Source organism: Sphaeramia orbicularis, chromosome 21 (assembly GCF_902148855.1).
Source record: "Sphaeramia orbicularis chromosome 21, fSphaOr1.1, whole genome shotgun sequence".
Classification (NCBI taxonomy): domain Eukaryota; kingdom Metazoa; phylum Chordata; class Actinopteri; order Kurtiformes; family Apogonidae; genus Sphaeramia; species Sphaeramia orbicularis.
Genome location: NC_043977.1, coordinates 40,130,583 through 40,155,013, shown reverse-complemented (window position 1 = coordinate 40,155,013; position 24,431 = coordinate 40,130,583). Strand labels below are relative to the sequence as shown.

The 24,431-nt window shown below is 37.7% G+C and overlaps 1 protein-coding gene across 2 annotated transcripts in view; it reads left to right on the top strand.

Moving 5' to 3' along the window:
- The window catches only part of LOC115412285 (rho GTPase-activating protein 20-like), a 102,375-nt gene extending 78,584 nt beyond the window's left edge, over positions 1-23,791 (top strand). For both annotated transcript variants that reach the window (XM_030124695.1, XM_030124696.1), the window contains exons 10-15: positions 96-286; positions 2,343-2,507; positions 3,454-3,563; positions 5,486-5,675; positions 17,425-17,539; positions 19,860-23,791. In XM_030124695.1, the coding sequence (XP_029980555.1) occupies positions 96-286; positions 2,343-2,507; positions 3,454-3,563; positions 5,486-5,675; positions 17,425-17,539; positions 19,860-21,529 (2,441 nt within the window). In that variant the 3' untranslated portion in view covers positions 21,530-23,791. The remainder of the gene's footprint in view (positions 1-95; positions 287-2,342; positions 2,508-3,453; positions 3,564-5,485; positions 5,676-17,424; positions 17,540-19,859) is intronic.
- The last annotated feature ends 640 nt before the right edge of the window (positions 23,792-24,431 follow it).

The following is a 24,431-nucleotide window of genomic DNA, read 5'->3' as shown; positions in this document are numbered from 1 at the left end:
AACCCCACAGTTTAATAAATGAAACCACAGTGCATGCAGCACTTCTGCATAATGGTAAAACCTCAGTTAACCTCTTCCTCTTCTTGTTCCTGCAGAGCCAGGTCAGCAGAAATCATTTAAGAGAAAGCGGTCTCTGATAAACTGGCCTTTCTGGAGAGGCTCCAACAGCCAGCTGGATGGTCTGGCCCTGTCCCCAACCGCGCTGTCCCCCACTCTGGGACGCCTGTTCGGACGACCCCTGAGCTCCCTCTGCTCCCTGGACCAAAGCCTCCCCAAGCCTGTCATGGTGAGCACAGCAAAGGTCACAAAGACCAGACCAGCAGGTTAAGACCCCGTCTGAGGGGTCACTGAATGAGTGTGTAAGAAGGAGGTGGTGTTGGTATGTGGAAGTGTTTAGAGCCCAAATCTGGATCTTTTCTGGTTAAACACTCCCATCAGTCCTAAATGCTACTGTTCTGCTGCTGTGGTCACTTTAGAATGAACACTTCTGTCACATATAATTGGATGAAGTAGTAACTAAAAGGAACATAAAAGCTGTAATAAATAAACTTTGAGTCAACAGTCTGAACTCTAGGAGAACTTACTAGAACGCCTAAAGCAGCTGGATCTCCATCAAGGTTTCATTTAGTATTTAACATCAGCAAGACCCGAAATCATTGCACTTTCCTGTGTTTGATCCCATTTGCTCAAATTGGATCCTCATGCTGGGAAATGATGAATCTAAAACAAACCAAATCTCTTCTAATCATCAAGGACTGACAAAGATAAACATGTAAATGCCAAAGTTCGTGTTTCTTTGGTTCCCTCTGGTTTAAGGCATCACTGCACTTCTGGCAGGATTCTTTGACCACTGAAGATAAAAAAAGCAGCTTTCCAGGGTCAGAGTTTGAGTTCTTAGTCATTTCACACACTTACACTCTCTGTAAATTCAAAATAATGTTGAAAAATAAATTAAATTGGATGCAGTTGCAACTTAAGGACTAAGACACTTAACCATTAACCAGTGTGTTTTAATAGTTGTGGAGGATGGACTCAGACTTAGGCCTGGACAATATGACCAGTACTGTTACCATGATAACCTCAATAATTATCTCAATAAACATCTTAAGTCTAGAGACTGAATTTAGGGTGAAACCTGAACATTTCGTAAATGTAGAGGTAGAACATTCAAACAATTATAATGAGAAAATGTAAGAGAACTGAAACATGTATGTGTTTTAGCTGAGAGCGTAGACAAAATAAACCCAAATGACAGAAAGAAAACTATATATTGCAATATTTAGCATTTTATTACACAAGACTGTTGAAATGTACTTAAGTAGCAATAACTCTGTGAAGAATCCTATAATCGAGACATGACTTAAGTAGAAGTACAGAAGCATTGGTGTCAAAATAAATTACCCAAAGTTTTAGAACAATTATTTATATACTAATGTATTAATATACTGGCACTATTAGGGTTCACTTTAATTATCATATATACAGTTGAATTACTTAATCAATAATACGTTATAATACATTATACTTTGGTTTTATTTTGTATATATAACATGAATCTTAATTAGAGACTAAACTATTCTAGCAAATGTGTAAAAAATAACAGGTTTTGCCTCTGAGGTATATGAAGTAGGGGAAATGGAAATACTCAAACAAAGACCATAAAATGGTACTTAAACACAGTACGATTATTGTAAAATGCACAGTCTGTGGACCTTTTAAAGGGGTCATATTTTGCTAAACCCACTTTTATTAGTCTTTGGTACATTTATTTGTGTATTTGGACTCTAATAGTTCAAAAAGTCTGAATTTGAACACTCCAGATGCTGCAAAACTATCTTTATATTAATTCTGGCAAAAATCGAGTGGATTTCTACAGCCCGTTTTAATTCCTTTTTAATTTGTTACGTCTACTGTATAACTAGTTACGTCACGACATTTGCACATATAAGGTCAACACTTCCAACGAACGTTTCTCCGAGTATGACATAACTGTTTGTCAGCAGCAGCAGTTGTAGTCCATACTGAAAATTTGTCCAAAGTTTGAACCAATTACCTAAAATGTTCAGTTGTTGGTTGTATTAAAAGTGGCTGAACAGGACAGAGAAGCACGGTCACCAACCTGGAACGGGTGGGGTCATTTGCATTTAAAGGGCCAGCGCTGAAAATGACCTCTCTGGTGTCATTACTCAGAAATAGGGTTGAAGATGGACCTGTGGAGTTGAATTAATGAAGAATTCAGACCCAAGCATAGCATTTATAGTTTATGTAGACCACAGGGAAATGTTTAAAAAAAGCAAAAATCTCACTCCTTTAAGTTGTTACCACCCTGTTACTTCTTCCAGGACATGCTGGTGTTCCTGTACCTGGAGGGGCCCTACACCAGAGGGGTGTTCAGGCGGTCAGCGGGGGCCAAAGCTTGCCGTGAGCTCCGGGACAGACTGGATGGAGGAACCGAAGACCCAGAGATCACACACCAGTCTGTGTTCGTCATCGCCGCTGTCCTCAAGGTAACACACAGATCAGCTCTGTCTGATTTGTCTCAAAGCAGACAACAGAGAGAAGGATCAACTGATGTCTGTCCAAAGTCACCTCAGTCCAGACAGGATAATCTGTCTCTGCACAGCCAGGCAGACTGCCAGTCACACACACAAGGTGCAGCATTGTTCAGCATCCAGACCAAACTGCCGCTGCACCGTCCGCCATCCAGGGAGCAGCTCAGGTGGTTTGGGGTTTCTCACTGAGCTGGTGCTTCTCCCTTCTTCATTGTTCTTCATTCTGGGTCGTTGACTTGGAATTAACAACAGAAAGAAATTGTGTCACTGTGTCAGCATTATGCTTAATTAAATCCCATTTTGATTATCATGAAGTATATGCACGTGAAAGCATCAAAATGTAGAAAAAAAGTACTGAAATGGCTTCAAATATTTAGATATGGATCAGAAAACTGATACTTTTGACAACAAAGAATTTCATAAGATGGTTTCTTTTCTTTGAGTTAAGCATGAAACCTAAGCATGAAACCCAATACTAATACAATTAAAGAGATTCAAAGTGTTTTATTGTCATGTGTTCAGTAAAGAAACAGTTTTGCTGTACAATGAAAATCTTACTTTGGCATCTGCACTGAATACCAAGAGAAGTAAGATGTATAAAAATAGAAATAGAATAATTTAACTGGGGAATTAAAACAAACAAAGCAATGTTGCATTTAATAATGGGCATGCAAAAGAAAAGGAGTATAAAAATATAAACTACTATTACTAAGAAAAAAATATGTGCAATATCTGGGTAATTGTGCAAACTGTCAGAGGTAAATGGTATATAACGTGTGCAAAACTCCCTGAGATAAATAAGATGTTAAATGTGCAACACTGTCAGAGGATAATTGACATAATAAAGAGCACTTCCATCATCTGTTGCAGCTCTGATCTATAATATGATTGTTGTTCATAGGATTTCCTGAGGAACATCCCCGGCAGTCTATTGTGTGCAGATCTGTACAACCAGTGGATGGAAGTGATGGACGGAGAGAGTGGAGAGGAGAGGACGCAAGCTGTCCACAAGTAGGGATTTATTTATCTATTTATTTAACCTTTATTTAACCAGGCAAGACTGATTAAGAACACATTCTTATTTACGACTGTGGCCTGGATTGAAATCCATTCCATTATGTTTATTACAGTATTCATTATGTTCCCCTTTGTACAATACGTCACACAGACATTTAATATAAAACACTGAATGAATGATGGTTCTGAGGTTTTGTGGCACGTTATTAAGACACTTCATGTTAGTTGTTCTTTTAATTATGTACTGTTTATGTCTAGACACAGAGAGAGAGTAGGAAAGAAAAAATCATTTTGCTTGTGGAAATAAAAAGAAAAAACATGAAAGCAACTATGTGAAGACATTCCTGTGGAGCCTTAGATCAGCAAACATGAAAACAGAGTGTGAACAACGACCAGGGACCAAGAGTGCATATTAACTTTTAGCACCGAAGTGACATTTCTGGACTCAGCTCCTGCATTAGTGAAACATTATTCATCAGAAGTCTTCAGCCTACACAAATCTATAAACTAACATGGATTTATGGTTTTCTGACATCAGTGAGAATTGGTGTATATATATATATATATATATATATATATATATATATATATATAGCTTAACCCATAAAGACCCAAACTGCCACTGGCAACCAAAACAATCTACTGATGTAAAATGTTTAATAACTTCTGATCCACTAAACCTTTTAATACTTTGAAATAATTGGTGTAAAATGCAGTTTATCATCTTTTCATGGTCATCAGATATGACTCATTTGGTCGTTCAGAGGCTCTGAAGTGAACATGGAAAATACATCATCTTCTGTTCTTCATCACAACATTGATTCACCAGTGAAACCCATGGAGTTGGATCAATGACAGTCGATGGAGATGCTTGTTTTTGCATTCAGTTGTTGATATCTTTGCTGAAACAGTCACTTTTTCTTTACTTTTCTCTGTTTCTGATATAATAATCCTCAGATTTAATCTGAGTTTTTATGAACATCCACATTATCAGCAAATTAAATACTAAGAAAATACCTGATTTTCATGGAAAAAACATAGAATACAGAGGATAATATTATAATAAATTGTGATCAATCACTTTAGAAAAGTTCAATAGAGAAATAAATTAATTTGGGAAGTGACATTAAAGTAGCACTGGGTCTTTATGGGTTAAATTATATTCTACATCACAGACTGGAATTGAGTAATACATAATCATTAGTCTAATGACAGTTTTATAAATGGAGATGAAGTTCAAGCAAAGTGGACATCTGGCACATGTCAGATTTTTTGATCTTACCAAGACTACGTTCAGACAGCAGGTCTTGATGCACAATTCAAATTTTTTTTTGTGAAATCTAATTTTTTTGTGTGTTCATTCATATTACACATTAAATGCGACTTCTGTCAGTTTTGAGTATGAACTGAATGTGACCCTGAAGTGACTCGCATGCACAAAAAGGTTCAGATGTAATACGTGACCACGCAAACTTGCACTGTATTTACAGAAGTAACACTCCTGGGACGCAGAATTGTCACGTTTGTCACATTTCAATGAAGTAAAGGTTGGATAAATACGACCTGGCTGTTTAAACAGAAGTTGCAAAAATATCAGATACGTATTGGATTTAGAACCACATATGAAAGTGGCCTGGGTTGGATTTGAAAAAATCAAATCTGTGCTGTTCAAACTGTCTTCAGCAGATCGGATACATGTCACATATGGGCAAAAAAATCGGATTTGGGCCACATTTGCCTGCAGTCGGAATGTAGCACAAATTGGTTTACAAAATCTGCTTCACAAAAATTGATGGTGTGTAATCGTGTAACACAAGTAATTTAATGAAAGATAATAAGTGTTAGCTACTATCAACTTAAACAACCACCCAGAGCCTGCATCTACAGTCTTCTCCATCCTTTTCGTTCTTCCTCAGGTTGCTTTGCCTCATACCCAGCGAGAACCTGCTTCTGCTGCGACATGTGGTTGCTGTGTTGCACTGTATCCAAGGAAACGCCCACGACAACCAGATGAACGCCTTCAACCTGTCTGTCTGCATTGCACCCAGCTTGCTCTGGGCCCCGGCACCCACCACCCCCGAGATGGAGGGAGAGGGCACCAAAAAGGTGAGAGGGAAGGGACTTTGCATGTTGAATCTGATGTTTGGGCACATTTAGATACTGAACATAAGGAGCTATGTGTGTGTGTGTGTGTGTGTGTGTGTCTGTGTGTGTGTGTGTGTGTGTGTGTGTGTGCGTGTGTGTGTGTGTGCATGTGCATGTTATAGACATTTGCTGAAGCAGTGTGCAAACTCTGAGGAATTTAACATTTGGGTGGAATAATACACTTAAGCATATGTGTGCGTGCTACTGGGATGTATGGAGTGAATGTGACTAAACAGACAGACATGGCTTTGACAGACAGGTAATAAACTGCAGTTTTACACACACTAATACCTGCAGTTGTGCATATACATACTGTAGGATACAGACACACACAATCCCCAACCCACAGCCTGAAAGCCGTTTGTCAGCAGCCTGGAAGTGATGTCTGACCTCTGAGCTGGAGCTGACCCACTAACACACAGCTGTAACACACACACACATTTACACACACACACTCAGCTACGTTTGCACATCATCACCGACAGTCACTCATACGCTAAAATCACAACAGTCTCACACTAGGCTGAGCTTGAAGTCCTCAGGCTTAGAGCAGGACTTGACATGAAAGAGGAAAGCCTTAAAGCGCTCCGCTGACTTACTCAAGGCAACGAAGAAAATTAGATAAATACAAATAACACTTGAATTCTGTCATTTTTAATTATTAGCACTCATAGTTTTAATAAAAATGTATCTACTGCTGGTGGGAGTGCAGCAAAAGGACTGTTTAGGTTTTATTTAGACAGTTTTTGTATGATTTTTCCATAACTCTTTGAAGTTATTCTTGATTTACATTAAAGTGTAGTATTAGTATGAGCCCAATACTTGTAACTTAACTTGTAGTTATTTGTTGAAGAAGCTAACATAAGCTATAATTTAAATGCTGTAGTGTACTGTACGTGTCTCTGTTATGCTGATTTATTAGAGTGGAAATACAGATCTTTGACTACAGATACTCACTGGATTAAAGATCTAGTGCAATTTTTGCAGTGAGAGGGAAACTTAGATCCACTCTGATGGGATTTACTGATGCAGCCAATCATCTCATACGTTATGAAGTAGTGTGAACTAGATATCAAATTTTAGATATATGGTTATGATTGGGTTTGTGTTTTGCTGATATCTGCACCAAATGATATTGCAATGTCAGAAGTAGCCATGGTGTGATTTACTTAATACCTCAGCTAAAGAGGTCATGTGACCACTCCCATCTGTCAGTCTGTCTGTCTTCCAGCAGGATTATGATTTTTCATTAAAAGTGGTACTCTCCCTTCTGCTTTTAGTTTTAAAACTGTCGTTGTAAAATCCCTGTTCAGGACATTAGTGCAAATTACCAACTGATATAAAATCTCCATTTTCTAAGTTAACATGTTAAGAAAATTGTTGTGACCAGTTAAATGCACATTTCATTACTCTAAACTCACAACATATACTGTACTGCAACCACTTTATTGAAGGTACTTATATTAATTCTAGCAGTATTGTTGTTCTTTTGATGGTTTTAACCCATAAAGACCCAAACAGCCACTGGTGACCAAAACCATCTACTGATGTAAAATGTTTAATAACTTCTGAACCACTAATCATATCAATGCATGTAAATAATTGGTCTAAAATACAGTTCATCATTTTTTTCAAGGTCATCAGATATGACCCATTTGGATGTTCAGGGGCTTTGTAGTGAACGTGGAAACACCGTCATCTTCTACATTGATTCACCAGTAAAACCCATAGAGTTTGATAAATGACAGTAGTTGGAGACACTTGTTTTGGCCTTTAGTTGTTGATGTCTTTGCTAAAAAAGTACACCAACCCTCAACTCTAATCTTTGCTTTTATGAACATCCACATTATCAGCAAATTAAATACAGAAAAATATTTGATTTTCATGGAAAAACACAAAATACACAGGAAGATATTATAGAATAAATAGTGTTAAATCACTTACGAAAGGGAGAAATAGAGAGAAAAATTCATTTGGGAAATGACATAAAAGTAGCACTGGGTCTTTATAGTATTTTAATCAGTAAGCACAAGAAATGAGCAGCGCATATTTGCCAGAAAACAAAATTTTTGTAATTTGGAGGATTTTGACTTTGGATCGACTTTGTTACTCCAAGTGTAATTCCAGATCCTGTCCCTGTCCTCTTTTGTTTGTACATGCAACACTATTAGTCACTGTACTGTCAAATATTGTTCTGTCTGTTGGGTTGACTTGCTCAACACTGTGTAACTTGGTTGTGTTTGATTCAGGGTTATTATTGTTAACGAAAACTAATGAAACGACGAAAACTAGAATTGAAAAGACACTTTGGTTAACTGAAATAAATAAAAACTATACTTAAAAGAAAAAAACGATAACTAACTGAAACTGTATTCTGTGCTTACAAAACTAACTAAAATGTATAAAAAGGATGGATAAAATCCCCTTTGTTTTCATCTTTGTCAATGTTGGATTGATATGAAATTGATTTATTTCGCTCGAACATTTTTAGCTGATGGCACCATACGGCACTTCATGGTCCATCACGTCACATCACTTGTGCTTTAGAGTCTGCTTCTCATCCCCATTCTACCTGGAAACATGGAGACTAAAGTTGGGAGAAAGCAGCAGAGTCCTGTCTGGGATTTATTTGAATACAACGGTGAGGAAGATAAAAGATATGAAAAAAACTAATACTAAAACTAAGCATTTAGAAAAAGAAAAGAAATCATAAAAACTAGCAAACCTGCTCTAAAAACTAATTAAAACTAAACTGAATTAGAGAAAAAAAAGGCAAAACTAAATAAAACTAAACTGTAATGAAAAACCCAAAACTATTATAACCTTGATTTGATTGTGTCTGTTTCTTCAAGACAAAAACTTTCTGAAACAGTGCCACCCAAAAGTCGTTTACTTTACTGTGGGGAACATTTTTCTGCCTCTCTCATCTTGGTCAAACCATCTAACCTGAAATGATTCAACTCCCTGGCAGTAGCTGCAGCCAGAGCCCACAGTGGAAGCCCCCCCCCCCATCAAAGCCCACCACGTAGTCACCAGGACACAAAGCGTTTGGATTTGTGGTCTGTTTGGAAAGTTACACTTATTGAGTTACACACATATTCTGTGGGTGGCTGCGCTGCTTATCTTTTCTAATGTGTGTCTGTGTGTCCTGGAGGTGGTTGAGGTTCATTGAAAAAATATGCAAAGCATTTCCTACACAATCCTGAGGCCAAATGTGTGTTTTTAGCGCAAATCTGTGCCACTGAAACACACCTCTGTTTCTCTCTTCACACACTCTCACATTCATAACACATGCACCACAAGTATGCACATGCACATGCACACACACACACACACACTTGTCAGCACAAAAACCCTCACTACCCACAAATACCTAAATATCTGTTTCATAAATTCTCCCCTGATAACACTTTCCCACTGCTTATTTGTGTGTGCGGCCTGAGTACAGGCGGCCTTTTTCTGGGAAAAAACTTTCAGAAATAACAGTGAGATTTCGACATTTACTTCCTTGCGGTCAGAGCCCAGGGCCAATTCAAACTGGCGTGGGCCCCTGGCTGTGTGGTGGCACCCGTCCAACCTCCACTGGAGACACGTGAACACTTAGTTTGAGCCAATTCAGTTTAGTCTGGTGTCCCTGCCTCTTTTCTGCAGCATATAATTTCAATGTTTTGGCTGAATGCAGCTATTTAGGTATGTTACGTTTCTGAGGTAAATATAGCTTAGGTTGTTTTTGTACTGTTTTACTTCACATTGAGACAAATCATTCAGAAGAAACGTTTTTTTCTCTTGAGTTCGGTTCCTGAAATGCTAAATATTCAGAGGGGGATGAAACTCAAATGTGACCCCTTCTTTTTTGTTTTGCAAATGTAGATTTAGTAATTGCTTTATTGTGAATTGTAAAGTACAGTGTTGTATACTGAAAAAAACAGCCAACCAGCCTTGTTTTGTTAAATGAGTGTTGTTTTTTCTAAAAAGGAAAACTTGTCAATCATAGTTTTAATTAGAAAAGTAACCAGATAACCATCTTACTTTGTTGTAATTAAATATTCCAGCTAATATTGAGCTGTATTTAACCAGTACACTGCAAAAATCAAAATCTTGCCAAGTGTATTTTTCTGATTTCTAGTCAAAATATGTCATCACACTGAAAATAAGACATAGTCACCTAAGGAGTAACATTTCATAAGAACTTATTTTTAGACAATAGATCTTGAAAATCTTATTTCAAGAAATCTTACAAGATAATTTTCACTTGTTCCATTGGCAGATTTTTTGCTTGAATTAAGCAAAAAAATATTGAATTAAGCAAAAAAAAAAAAATCTGCCATGGAACAAGTGGAAATTATCTTGGTAAGATTTCTTGAAGTAAGATTTTCAAGGTCTATTGTCTAAAAATAAGCTCTTATATCTGACTGAAAAGTTACTCCTTAGGTGATTATGTCTTATTTTTAGTGTGATGACATATTTTGACTAGAAATGAGAAAAATACACTTGATAAGATTTAGATTTTTGCAGCGTAACAAGGTAAAACAAGCAACAGCTCGACAAGATTCTTTTCTTTACTAAGCTACTGAAGTTTAAGAAAATAAATATAAATTAAACCATTTAGTTGTTGATTATATGCACAGCAAGATTAAATGTTAGCATTTTTTCTATTTTTTTTTAGACTTATCTACTTATTTTCATTCTATGTTGAAGTAATGTTGTTAACCCACTGGCAAATTTATCTTAACATTAGACATTTTTTCATATTTACTAATATTTGTTTCCTGTTTTTGTCATTTTTGCCACTTTCCACCTGTGTTCATGCTGCTGGTACACTGTCTGAACGACACAAAGAAAATTATAGATTTGTTCTCCTGTTTTTCTGAATGGTTGAGAAAGAGTTCAAGATGACAACCCACTGAGTTAAAGGAGAAGTGGGTTGAATGGGTCGCTGATGGATGACCGGGTGAAAGTCTCAAACAAATGCCCACAGGCTCAAAGGCAGTGTTCAGTGTCACGTAGCCAAACTCTCTGAGTGACAGTGAGGAATGTTGAATGAGCGATTGAAGGAGGGCAAGAACGCTAAAAGAAAGAGAGAGTGGCAGGTAAGATGAGAGGAACCGAGATGAAGGAGGAGAAGGAGAGAAAGGTAAAGAGAGAGAAGGAATGGTAGCGTTTTTCATTAGCTGCTGTTTTCAGACACAGAAGTAAAAACACATGAATAGAATGGAACAGAACAGAATAGAACACAATAGAATAGAACAGAGAAGAATAGAACAGAATAGGATAGAATAGAATAGAATAGAATAGAATAGAACAGGATAGAACAGGATAGGATAGAACAAAACAGGATAGAACAGAACCAAGGTTATTATCGTTAATGAAAACTAGAATTGAAAAAACATTTACGTTAACTGAAATAAATAAAAACTATAATTAAAAGAAAAAAATGATAACTAACTGAAACTGTATTGTGTACTTAAAAAACTAACTAAAACAGATAAAAAATTATGGATAAAATTCCCTTTGTTTTCGTCTTTGTCAATGTTGGATTGATACGAAATCGATTTATTTCGCTCTAGCAATTTTAGCTAGCGACACCATACGACACTTCACAGTCCATCACTTTTCGTCACGTGTGGTTTACAGTCGTCTTCTGGTCCTCACTCTACCTGGAAACGTGGAGACTAAAGTTGGGAGAAAACAGCAGAGTCCTGTCTGGGATTTATTTGAATACGACGGAGAAGAAGATAAAAGATATGACAAAACTAAAATTAATACTAAAACTAAACTAAAACTAAACATTTAGAGGAATATGAAAACTAATAAAAACTAGCAAACCTGCTCTAAAAATGAATTAAAACTAACTGAATTAGAGAAACAAAAGTCAAAACTAAGTAAAACTAAACTATAATGAAAAATCCAAAACTATTATAACCTTGAACAGAACAGAGTAGAATAGAACAGAACAGAACAGATCTTTATTGTTACTGTTACAGGAACAATGAAAATCTGTTTAGCAGCAAACACTTACGGTGTAAAAACACAAAAAATATCACACAAAATACAGAAAAAGATTGGCTATATACAAAAACTACAAAGATAACTTATTAAATATATAAATACAACTAAAGTACTACTAAAATATACAAATTTATAACTCTACTACTAAGTCTACTACAGATAAGAACTATGTGCAACGTATAAGGACATATACAGATGATAAAGGATGTGATTATTGCACTGAGGTAGGGTGAGTACTGCATTGTTCATTAGACTGGGGGTGGGTAAAAACTGTACTTGAGTCTGTTGTTTACTTCTATTATCATTGACCAGAGAAAGGGATTTAAATCCACAAACTGATTTTCTTGACATAGATTAGTCTTCAATATACAGTTTGAGAAACAGGTTAGTTCAGTCAGCATCAATAATTATCACAAAAACTGTCAAACGTTGACATTCTGAAGGTGATATCATTCTTACTTCCTCTCTGTTTCAATGATTGCACCTGGTCTCTGTTTTTAATATTTTTATTTGTTGTGCAAGTCTGTTCTGTCACTGCAAGCACACATAGCTAAGCAGAGAATTACCCATAATCCAAGTAAAGCATGGCCTCGAGGCTTTCATACAGTACATCTGGTACTGAGGAAAAAACACTGAACCTGATTTCTATGATGGAAGAGTTTTAGGATTCATTAAGTTATGTAAGTCGAAAAAAAAACCTCCTTTCATGTTACATTATCAGTCATAACAGTGATAAAGTACTTTTGGATCAAGAACAGAACTGAAATATCTCAGTTGGTTCCAAAAAAGGGTTTAAATTATTATTAATATTATTATTATTATTACTATTATTAATATTATTACTACTACTGTTACCACTACTACAACTACTGCTGCTGGAAATGGTTATGTTTTTCCATGCTGCCCATATTTCCATTCTCTTTAACAAAACAGCTGAAGTCACAACTTTGCAATCATGATACAAAACAAGATGGAAAAACTCAAATACACACTCCAGGCGAGTGTAATTACATTCAAATGAATGTGGTTGGCTGTAGTCAGTTCCAGTGTTCTTCATTAGGTAGAAGGGAGTCCAGTCCAGAGGTGTCCGCTGTGTCCAAGACTAGTCGATGATGTAAGTTTTGGGCAAACTGCAGGAATGGCCTCAGAAATACAGAATGAGGCGTAGAGTTTGGATTTAGGAGTATTTTAGTCATGTCCAATGAGTATAACCTCCTCATCTTTCTTTTCCTTCCTAAACATTTTCTATCTTTGCACATTTCCAAAACATTTGTGGCAGTTTCTAAATTGAAGCAAGTTGATTTTTTATGTGAAACAGGTTGAAATAACGTGGCTGTTATTGTAACGCAGGCTAATCATTCGGTCTTTGCTATTCTTCCAAGTCGTGTAACGCAAGTGGACAGCCTAAAGACATACAACCAGACAACATCTGGCCCAACAAACAAACAGGAGGGCCTGAAGTCTGTTTGTCTCATCTGTGTTTCCATAGTGTCACAGAGGCAGAGCGCAGAAAACAAGACATCTGTAAACACAACAGGCACTTTTTAGTGGAAACTTTCCACAGTTGGAGACGACTTTAACGTTTCTTACTGGCTTTGGCATTAGTGGAGTATTTGTGTCATAGGACGTCTTGTGTGTTTAGTAAATATTCTATGTTTACTTTCTGAGGTTTGGTTTCAGCCAAGTAATGGGATTTGTTTGGGGATGGTTTCCTATAAAACACATATATTGTCTCCATGTTTTAAAAATGGAACTGGTTGTAGTCTCGCTGACATGTGTAGTCCTTTCTAGCTCTGTGCAATAGAAGCAAAATATCATATCCCCATACAGTTAATCACAAATCTGCGTTTCATGCATGGTTAGAAGGGTTGAGAATGTTGAATGCATGGATGAAAGCATATTGATTATTAACATTTTGTTTGTTTTTTTTTATGGATAACTAAAATTATTTTATTATAATTGTCAGTTGTTTTACTATCAGGCCCATTTTTACCTTTTTTGGTAAAAATGGCTGTGGAATGACATGATTTCACAAGAATGCGTTGCTGAGTCAGAGACAGGCCTCAAACAAATTCAGTTTTCTTGTGATAAGCGTGTATGAAAAAGCCTGGTTTAATATCAGAATGTTCAGATTTGTTCCTTGTAAAAACTTGGTCCACTGTTTAACCTGTAAAGACCCAGTGCTACTTTTGTGGCAGCTCCAAACGTATTTTTCTCTATATATTTTAACTTTTCTTAAGTGATTTATCACCATTTATTATAACATTATCCTCTGTAGTTTGCGTTTGTGTGGTGAACATCATGTATTTTCCTATATTTAATTTACTAATTATGTGGACGTTACTACAAGCGCAGATTAAAGTTGAGGGTTATTATATCAAAAACAGAGAAAACTGAAGAAAAAATTACTTGAACGTCCAAATAGGTCGTAGACCTATGAACGTCTAAACGTCCAAATAGGTCATATCTGATGACCATGAAAAGACAACCAACTGCATTTTACACCATTTATTTACATGTATTGATAGGATTACTGATTCAGAATTTATAAAACATATTAAATCAGAAAATGGTTTTGGTCGTCGGTGGCTGTTTGGGTCTTTATGGGTTAATAAGGTGGCTATAGGACAAAAGAATCGGTCATAAGCTGTGATCACGTGAATGAAACAGGATTTCAGTCTAGTGTCTTAAAGGAGCCAAACAGTGGAGAAACCCATCCGACAAAAATCTGACATAACTAAATAAAAAATAAGATAATATGGAATGATGTATTCTATCATTCTATCATGCTGTGATTGGTATTCATTCCTAAACATGCACTGGGGTTTTAGCGTTAGCGGATGAAAAGTTTTATTTAGAAAGCATAAAAAGTTGTGCTTTTAAAGTTTACTGTCAAAAACTCCCACACACAGGATTAGCCATTTCCTGTGCTGGCCAGTGAAGAACTATTTGGACAAGTGATAATCAGAGCCAATACATGACATCATATATTATCACCGAGACATTATCCAGGGCCCTAAAGTGGGTCTCACGTGTTTTCTTGGTCAGTTGAAATGTAAATACACTCTTGTTGGAGTCGTAAGGTCGGCATTACTGCAAATAAACTAACACAAACCTCTTCTCAGAATATAAAGTTATTTTGTGTCACGATTACAAAAGGCAGGCGAGTGTGTAGCAAATACACCCCAACCATAACATCATGTCCACACCAGATTTATATCAAATTGCGAAATGTGAGTTTAGTCTTTGTTTAGCTGCTGATAGACTGCTTGGTGTTTGGTGAATTATTGCTCGTATTTGGCTGCTTCCCTGAAGTACTGATGGTCTGCGTAAATAGCTTTAGAAGACTGCCTTTGTTCAACATGCAGCTGCTGGTTCTGCATCTCCCAGTTCTCATGTCCCTTCACTGGCTCAAAGAATTGACTTTAAAAATGTAGTAGTAATATACAAATCTTTACATATCCTTGCTTTTTTATTATTCCTGTGACAGTGACAGTAAGAAGCTATTCTATTCTATTCTATTCTATTTTGTCTGTATAGCAGACTTTTTTGAGCCCTTGTTCTATAACTATAGACCTCTTGATAATCTGAGACGTTTAATCTGCTCCCCTTTGATATATTATATCCAGAGGTGACTACTTTTACAGTTGTAGCTCCTAAACTTTGGGACAGTCTTTCACTTTCTGTCAGATGTGCTGAATCTTTGGTTTATTTTAAATGGCTGCTGAAAACCCTTGTTATTAATACTGGATTTGTCAGTGTATGTGTATGGACATTAGGGTGGTCCAACAATCATGGTAAAAAATAAAGTTTCAAATAACCTCAATTAGAGCCCTGCATTAGGTTTTGGCATTCAAAAGATGATTTAGGAAAAAATTTGGAAGAAAAAGGAGATGTTTTAGAGGTTGCACAAGTTGCTGGAAGTTTCCTGGAAATGGATTAATTTTACATTTTCAGCATAGCTGAGCTGACCTGTAAGAGAAGCAGCAGTACTATCAAAACCAAGGTTTTAGAGCTTCATTTGTATGAAGTAAGGCTGCCAACATCTGTGGTACTTGAGTGAAGAATCGGTTGGCCTGGCATTCTTGGACTCCAGTGTGACACAAGAGCAGAAGCAGCTGATGGTTCACAACATGATGGAAAATGAAGGTTCTTTCGGTTCCACTAAAGCACTGGGATGGCCTTAATCAAGCAGATTATGAAGGGAAGCAGATCAGTGATTTTGTCACCACCAGCAGCATGCGTTTCTTTGAAACTTTGGATCTGCCACAAACATTCTTCAGAATTCCTCCAGAAGACTGGGCTGATGATGCAGACTTTCAGAAGGCTGCTGAAACTGTGCATTCCAGAAAAGTTGTCAATGATGTTGCTGAAAGAGGGGTGGAGCTTATTCAAGACTTCAACTGTAGCCGAACAAAAAAATGAAGATCACAAACAGAACACAGGAACATTTTTTTGTAATTTTAATAAAGCAACAGTGGTTGCTGGACTTTCTAAGTAACATTTCTATGCGAGTTGCAGTTTGATTTTGAGAATAAAATTACAAATTATTGTAATATGCCTTATTCATTTGGCTAGTTATGTTATAGTATATAGAGCAATCTTCATGTGTCTTGTGCAACCTCTAAATATGAATTAATTCGCATAAAATTTGGACCAAAGTAATTTGGCCAGATATGGAACCAAATGCAGGGTTATAATCCAGAGAATCTTAAAAAAAAATTTTTTTGGACCACCCTAATGGACGTATATGTGTTTTTGGAGATAATTCCTATAAAAATGTAATTAACACATAAATACCCAGTGTTATTTTGGTGGCAGTTCCCAAATGAAGTTTTTGCTCTATTTAACCTTTCTTAAGTTATTTATCACCATTTGTTTATTTATTTTTTATGTTATTGGTTTATTTAACAGGGACCATGCACATTTAAGAACATTGCTGTATAATAAAATACACCCATGTAAATATGCCAGAATTAGTAAAAATAGCTACTTTTCATCTGCAGTTCCTGGGCAGGTGACAGAAACAAGACATAGAACAGCCAACATTAGTACATCACTCATTCCCTATAAATTGAAAAAAATTAAAAATACACATAATGATGACATAGGCATCATCAAAACAAACAAATCAACAAAAAACAAATAGACATAGGATGATCACAGGGGCATTAGTATTGTAATACTATCCTCTGTATTTTGCATTTTTTCGGTGAACACCATGTATTTTCCTATATTTAATGTACTGATCATGTGGATGTTCATAAAAGCCCATATCAAAGTTGGTGGTTATATCAAAAATAGAGAAAAATGAAGAAAACTTGACTTTTTCAGCAAAATATATCATTAACTGTGCATAAAACAAGTATTTCCATCCACTGTGATTGATCCAACTCCATGGGCTTTACTGGTGAATCAATGCTGTAGAAGATGACGGTGTTTCCACGGTAACTACAGAGCCTCTGAACGTCCAAATGGGTCATATGTGATGACCATGAAAGATGATAAACTGTATTTTACACCAATTATTTACATGTATTGATAGGATTAGTGGATAAACAGGTATTAAACAGTTTATATTTGTAGATGGTTTTGGTCACCAGTGGCTGTTTGGGTCTTTATGGGTTAAAACACATTATCAACAAAGCAAAGATGCCACAGAAATGAATATGCAGTAACCAGGTGGTGTTTGTCTGTGCAGGTGTGTGAGCTGGTCCACTTCCTGATAGAGAACTGCAGCAGCGTTTTTGGAGAAGACGTCACCTCGCTGTTTAGAAACTTCAGCCAGAAGAGCAGCAGCAGTGACCATGGATCCGGTAAGAAGAAGGAGTCGATAGAAGGCGGCTTCAGTCACACTCACTGTTAAAATCCAGCTCTGTTACATAACCTGACAGGGATAAATCATGATAAACACAACAAAACTGGTTTTGGTCATGAGTTGAAGCTGTCTGAGGAAGTATGCAAAGAACAACACAGTGTATTTATTAATCAAACAGCTTCTGTCAGGTTAGAGACACAGTACTACAGCAAAAACCAAACCAACCAAACCAAAAGTTGCACAGCAGGTATATTTTGTTTCACAAAAGATAAGACTAAAAGTATCTGTGAAGAAATAGGAAAAGCAAAGCAAACAGTGCAACACAAACTAAAACAACAGTGTACAGTTGCAGAAAAAATTAATAGACCATCAAAAGTCATCAAAAAGAATAGTTATGCAATCAGGTACTAACTCCTGTGTGTATCATGTGACTAAAACACACAGAAAAGAAAACATGGAATGCCTAAAAGCACTGTTTTTGTCAGTACAATGCCATAGATACTGATGTAAGAACTGAAGTGATTTTGGTTATTATCAAGAAAACATGGAAAATGGCTAGATATCAGCTCTGAAATTAAACTCTTATGAGCTGTTTTTGTTATCATTATATTTCTCCAAACAAATGTACCTTTAGTTGTACCAGGCATTAAAATAAACAAGAAATTGAAGAAAACAAGGATGGTCTAATAATTTTTTCCACAACTGTTAGTTCTAGCAGGTTCAAGAAATGCAGCCTATTCATAATGAAACACTGAAGTTGATTGAAAATAAGGATAAAATGGCTTTGTATTTTAAGCGTCTTAAATGCAAATGGTTTTATAAATCATGTTCGATGTCATGATTCTTTCATCCTGCCTTTTACCATTTGTATAAACTGAGGCTTTCATCATAGTAAGTTTAAAAAAATGAGACTAAAACTGAATAAAAACTCAATTTCAACTAAATACATCATCAAAATAAAAATTAAAACTACTTTTGCAGTTGTAAAATTAACTAAAACTAAATATATACTTGAACATAAATGAAAAAACTAAACTTCAATCCAAATTCAATAATAAAATGACACAAAATACTTTTTAACTATTAACTATTGATCCATTGAAGTTAATGCTGTCTTGTTAAGTATTCAGTTACAATTGGAGCATTGGTTATATTTACATGAACAAATAATGTTTTTCCCCTTATTCCAAAAAAACTCATATTTCCACTAAGCTGTTTACAGGGCAGATTAAAGTGAATTTTCCAGTAATATTCCTGTTTACTTGCAGGTTTACATGTTCTGATGCCAACAGAATGCACTGTTTCCAAATTTGCAAGTAAATGCAGTGAATGATCTGACCTGTGTTCTGATTTAGGTTAGTGTCAAAGTCTGCAAAAACCAGCTGCTTCATTTGTTTTCTGGGTTTTCAGGGTTCATGAACCAACAATGCCCCAGTGTGTTAGACCTGAAAAATGGTCAGAGGACCGTTTGACTAAATGTGTGTGTGGGTGTGTGTATGTGTGTGTGTGTGACTGAATGGCCTCGGCTCTTTCACTGCTGTTGATTGAGGTCAGAAAATTGACCTGTTGCAATTGCAATAATTGCCAGGGTCACAGGTGCTGATTAACAGCCCATTGAATCTCCTCATTCATAAATCCTGCTTCTGCTATAAATAACACACAGCAGGACGTGTCTTTGTTCTCCACGTCTTCAGTGGCAGACTGTGGCCTTTTTATTTCAGCTCGGGGGTCAAGGTTTTCAGTTTCTCTTTGACTCTGTCTTCTTTAAGCTGTATGGGTGAAAGGTCTACTGTGATACACCAGAAGAAAGTGAATAGCATTTCAGACAAGGATCAGGTTTTTTCCTCCAATCCCAGTCACTTAATATTCACTCTGTGCTGACAATAGTACTTGTATTTGTTCAGATTATGCAGTTGCATGGTATGTGTTTCAGAACTGAACAGTGCCTCCAGCTGTCTGCAAATATTCTAACACTTACAAACGAATAATCCCACTTTGTACAGCATTGGTTTTAACTGTTTTTTTATTTATTTTTTTATTTTTATTTTTTTAGCAAAATGGTCAAGTAAACGGAGGATTCAAACTAAAACACTCAAACTAAAAGTCAACATTGTGAAATACTATAACTTCAAACATTCACAGTCACAACAAATAAAGATCCCAGTTCCTGTTCTTGCAGCACTGTGGTAAAACTAGTCTGCTTCAGTCTGTTTTAAAATGATCCTTCTGCGTGCTGCTTTATTTGCTTTTGCCTCAGTCAGTGTTGCTTCCATTGTTTTGTCTCCATCCTCATCTATGTACCATCCTTCTCCCCTCAGATGTATCGTCCTTCCAGATGAACGACTCGTCCTACGACAGTTTGGAGAATGAGCTCAATGATGACCCTGAGTCTCCGTACCAGGAGCAGCTGCCCCTCCGTGACAAGGACAAGCCGGACAGCCGGAGCCGTGACTCCGTCATCACCCTCAGTGACTGCGATCCCGATCCAGAGACGGAGACCGACCTCCTCCTCCAGCTGCCCCCTCTGGCCAGACCCAGAAGGTTCAGCCCTGCCGTTCGTCCACCCCGCACCCGCCAGGCCAACGGCCTCTCGGTGGGTCCCAGGAGGCTGAGGAGGAGCTCAGAGCCAGCCCTGGCACTGGCAGGCACAGCGCCCTCAGGTGCAGTGACGGTTAAAAGCGATAAGCAGTGTCACACAGTGAGGAAGGCCAGCTACGATGCTGCTATGGAAGGAGAGGGGGAGGAGGAAGAGGAGGATGAGGTGTTTCTGGAGCAGGAGCTCAACAGGCTGCAGCTGAAGGAGGAAGCAGAGGAGGGATGTGAAAAGAGAGAAGCCAAAGTCCAGAACGGTGGGCGCAGGAAGTCAAAGCACGCCCCCCCGCCTCCATTACGACTTGACGCCAGCTGCTCCAGCTTGTCGTCCCCGGCAACATCGCCAACAGGCTCCTCTCTCAGTTCTTTAGACTCCGCCTTCTCGCAGTACTCTGACTACACATCCTCCAATGGGGTGAATCCGTCAGCAGAACCAGCTCCTCTCTCCCCTCTCTTTCCTGGACGGTCTCCCCGCGGCTCCCCCCCTCAAAGGGACACTTCCTCCCTTCTCCCTCGGACCAACCAAGCTCCCTCTCATCCTCATGGACTCCATCCAAACACGTGGCTCAAAAAGGACCGCCGCTTGTCACTCAAACAGCCTGAAAATGGACACATGAATGAGGACACAGAGATGAGGAACCCAAAAACTAATGGCTCCTCTGTCTGCATCCAGGGTCCTGTGATAACGAACGGGCAGCGGAGGTCCAGCAGCCCCCCCTCATACCAGCAGGCCCTGCTGCAGCTACAGCGCAGCCGCTCGCCTTTCTACAAGGGGACTGAGAAACCCCTGACAGTCAGGGAGCTGAGGCAGCTCCATGACCAGGGCTGCACCTACAGACCTCCAACATCAGCCCTTCCCAACACCCCAAAACCTCCCCCTGGAAGTGAGGTCACACATGCACCTGCAGGGAGTGACTGTGTCCAGCCCCCACAGGGTGTTTTTTACGGACAGAGCAGCACCACCCTGGTTCTTCAGAGGCAGAAATGCCACTCTCTTACTCCAGCCATGGAGGGATATAATGGTAGGAAGACACTACCCCTGCCCCGTAGAGCGTCTGACCCCACCAAGATTGGTGCTCTGGCCTCTGTCAGCCTCACCCTGGATAGACCCCCCAAAGGTCATTCACAAGATACAGGCCTGAGAGTGTCAGCTGTAGAGCCCAGCCACTCTCCCTCTTCAGAACCGCACTTCTGCCTGTCTCCCTCCGCCACGCGGACTGTAAAGGACTACTTTTCGTCACAGGGTCAGGCGGATGCAGATGCCTGCCTGCGGAGGAGTCAGGAGGTGGCGCTGGCTATCGTGCAAGGAAAAAGGGAGTGGCAAAGTCGACGGTGCAGCGACCCACACATGGACGAGTTTGACCAGCTGTTCTTTGCAGAAGAGTCATATGTGTAAAAGAGAACTTTGTACAGAGAGACTGTGTACCAGAGACTGTTTTTATATTTGTTCACTCATGTACAGCCGTCCTACTGTCAATGTGATATTCAACAATATACTGTATGATATGCTCCTTTCTCTCCTGGTAACAGTAGTTAGAACAATAAAAAATACTGTTTTCACTTTAACGGTACATCTGAGGTTATAGGTTAGAAGAATTTTAGCGCCAAATCATTTGCCAGAATAAATTGTTGCCATTTTAGGTTTGTGTACTCCACAGAAAACATAAAATCTCAACTTTTTGGATCCAAAACTATGTTTCAAATCAACATTTATAGAGCTTATCCAGTAACTCATGCTGCCTTTGGAAATAACATAAATGTAATTTCTTCACGTTAGTTTTTTGATAGAAGAGCCAGCAATTCAATTTACCACAGCAACTGAATGTGATGACAGCATTATTAAACTTTTAATGTTTGGGTTTAGACACTGGCAGCGCTTGGTTAAAGTTTAAAGAAAATGCCAAAGTTTGGTTTAATACATGAGAAAAATTGACAACAATGTGATAACAGTAGATTCAGTAATACCTAAACCAAATGACAATCTGTTCCAAACCCAAAGCCAAACAATTTTCTTGCCTAAACCTAAAATGGGAGTCAAAGAATTAGCTGATCCTCCCCTGAAAAGTTTGGTTGAGCTTATACATATCTGTGGTATGCAGAAATGTCCGGTGGCAACATTTTTTTCTGGTGATTGGTTTACGGATGCACATTCTGCTTCAGTGTTTCACCTCTTCATGGTCATATTTAGATTAAACTATATTTTTACTCCCAATTTGCAGTGGAATTGTCATCTGGAAAGTGTTAGACATGTTGTAATCTGAAGTATTTTACAAGAAGTGCTTACATGTTCTTTGACAGCATCAGTTTGCAGCACTGCCATAGAGTTCCTCAAAGTATTTATGGTATAGGGACGCCTCAGTGAAATTTTCAGAGAAAATGTGAAGAAGCAGTAAATATAAAACAAGTCTGTGTTAGTGAACCAAAATTGGGCTGTAAGGAAAATAATTTATTTTTGGGAGTGTCTTTGTTTTAGACAAAGTAGTATTTTATTCGCTGGAAGTTGCTAAAATTCAATTTTCTTTTTTTAATATGATTGAAAATATAGTCACATTGTAAAAAAGTTAAATGTGACTCAATGTGCTTCAAACTTTCTAACTACACTGTACTTTATGTACTTGTAGTGCTTTTAAATCAAGTTGTGTGCATTAAAAAAATCTTTTAAGGGATATAATGATGTGCAGCAGACGTTTGCTGTAATATTAACCAGGTGATCATGGTAATGGCTGTGACTTGATGCAGATGCTGTGGACAAAGTTTTTAGCTTTATCTTCCAACATTTGTGAAGTTACACATTTAGGACATATTAAAAAAAAAAAAAAAAAATCTTAAATTATCTTTTTTAGTTGTATCTATACAGTAACTTTTCCCATTGAGTGAAGTGTTGGTCTGAGTCAGTGGAGCAGGTATTTATTCACATGAGCTGAGTGTGTCTGGTTTATATCTTTGTGATCTGTGATTGGGAAGGGGTTGATCACATGACAGAGCATCCTGTGCAGGAATGTGAGAAAATGTGTGCCATAGAGTTGAGAGAAATCTCTATTCCATGTGTGTGTGTGAGTGAGATGAATGCATCATTACAAAGCATCAGTTGTATGTTTTATCCATAATAATACGATCTGTTTATTCTAGTTCTGCCATCAGTGCAGAACCTATTTCTGTGGTGACACTTGACCCTAAATGCCCTCATTTCACTGTGCATCTATGTAGTGAAACATATGTATAGTTCTGATAAATTGCTGCCACAGTCTAATTAACAAACAGTATTACTCTGACCTGAACATGACTTTTCAACAGGAACACACGCTGGGATGAGGCCATTGTGATGTTAAGTGTCCAACAGAAAGTACTTTACCATGTATTATTAATATAGTTGTTATCATCAGTACAGTGAATTGTTTCAACGTGTATAGTTCTCCATATTTATGATCATACAGATAAAAATATATATAAATATATATAAATATATTATCTTGTTACTTTGGTATGTTGTCTTGTGTGACAGAATCAAATGTGTATTTTTGTACATGCCAATGCTGCTGCTGTCTGAATAGAAAGTATATTTGCTACAAAATGCACCATTTGTATATTGTGTACATCTGATGTTCAGTGTTCACAAGGAACAAAATGTTGATTTTAATAAATGTTCTTGTGAAAGTTACTTACAGATTAAATCTGCTTTTTTAGCTTACCAGCTGACAGGCCGTAAGCTATTGTCGTCATGCGGTGTCCGGCGGCGTTGGCATCTGTCGTCGTCTGTCGTCGTCTGTCGTCGTCTGTCGTCGTCTGTCGTCGTCTGTCGTCGTCTGTCGTCGTCTGTCGTCATCCGTTACAAAACTTTCAATCGTCTTCTTGTCCGAAACTACAATTCATATTGACTTCAAACTTGGTATACAGTTTCTTTATAATGATGTTAAAAAAAGTTAGTGAAATTATTTGGATCCGAATCTGATTCTTGATTTGGTGCCACTTTAACAAATTTTCCCATTATAACAGATAGGAAGTGGATTGATCCAATAAATCAGTAAGTATCAATGATATCAAGTTGGAATTTGAAGTTTTTACAGATCTGATTGGAATATGACCAAAACATGGGCTATTTCTGTAATATAATAAATACACAGAACTAGGTGATAATAAATGGCATCTGGATACATTTCCCAAAGCTTTTAATTTGGCCGGTAAGCTACAGGGCCATTGGTCCTATTTTTATGGTTTAGGGTTAAGGATAAAGGTTAACACATTACACACGTTTTAGCGATTATCATTAGCACATAGCACACATTAGGAGCAGTGAGAAG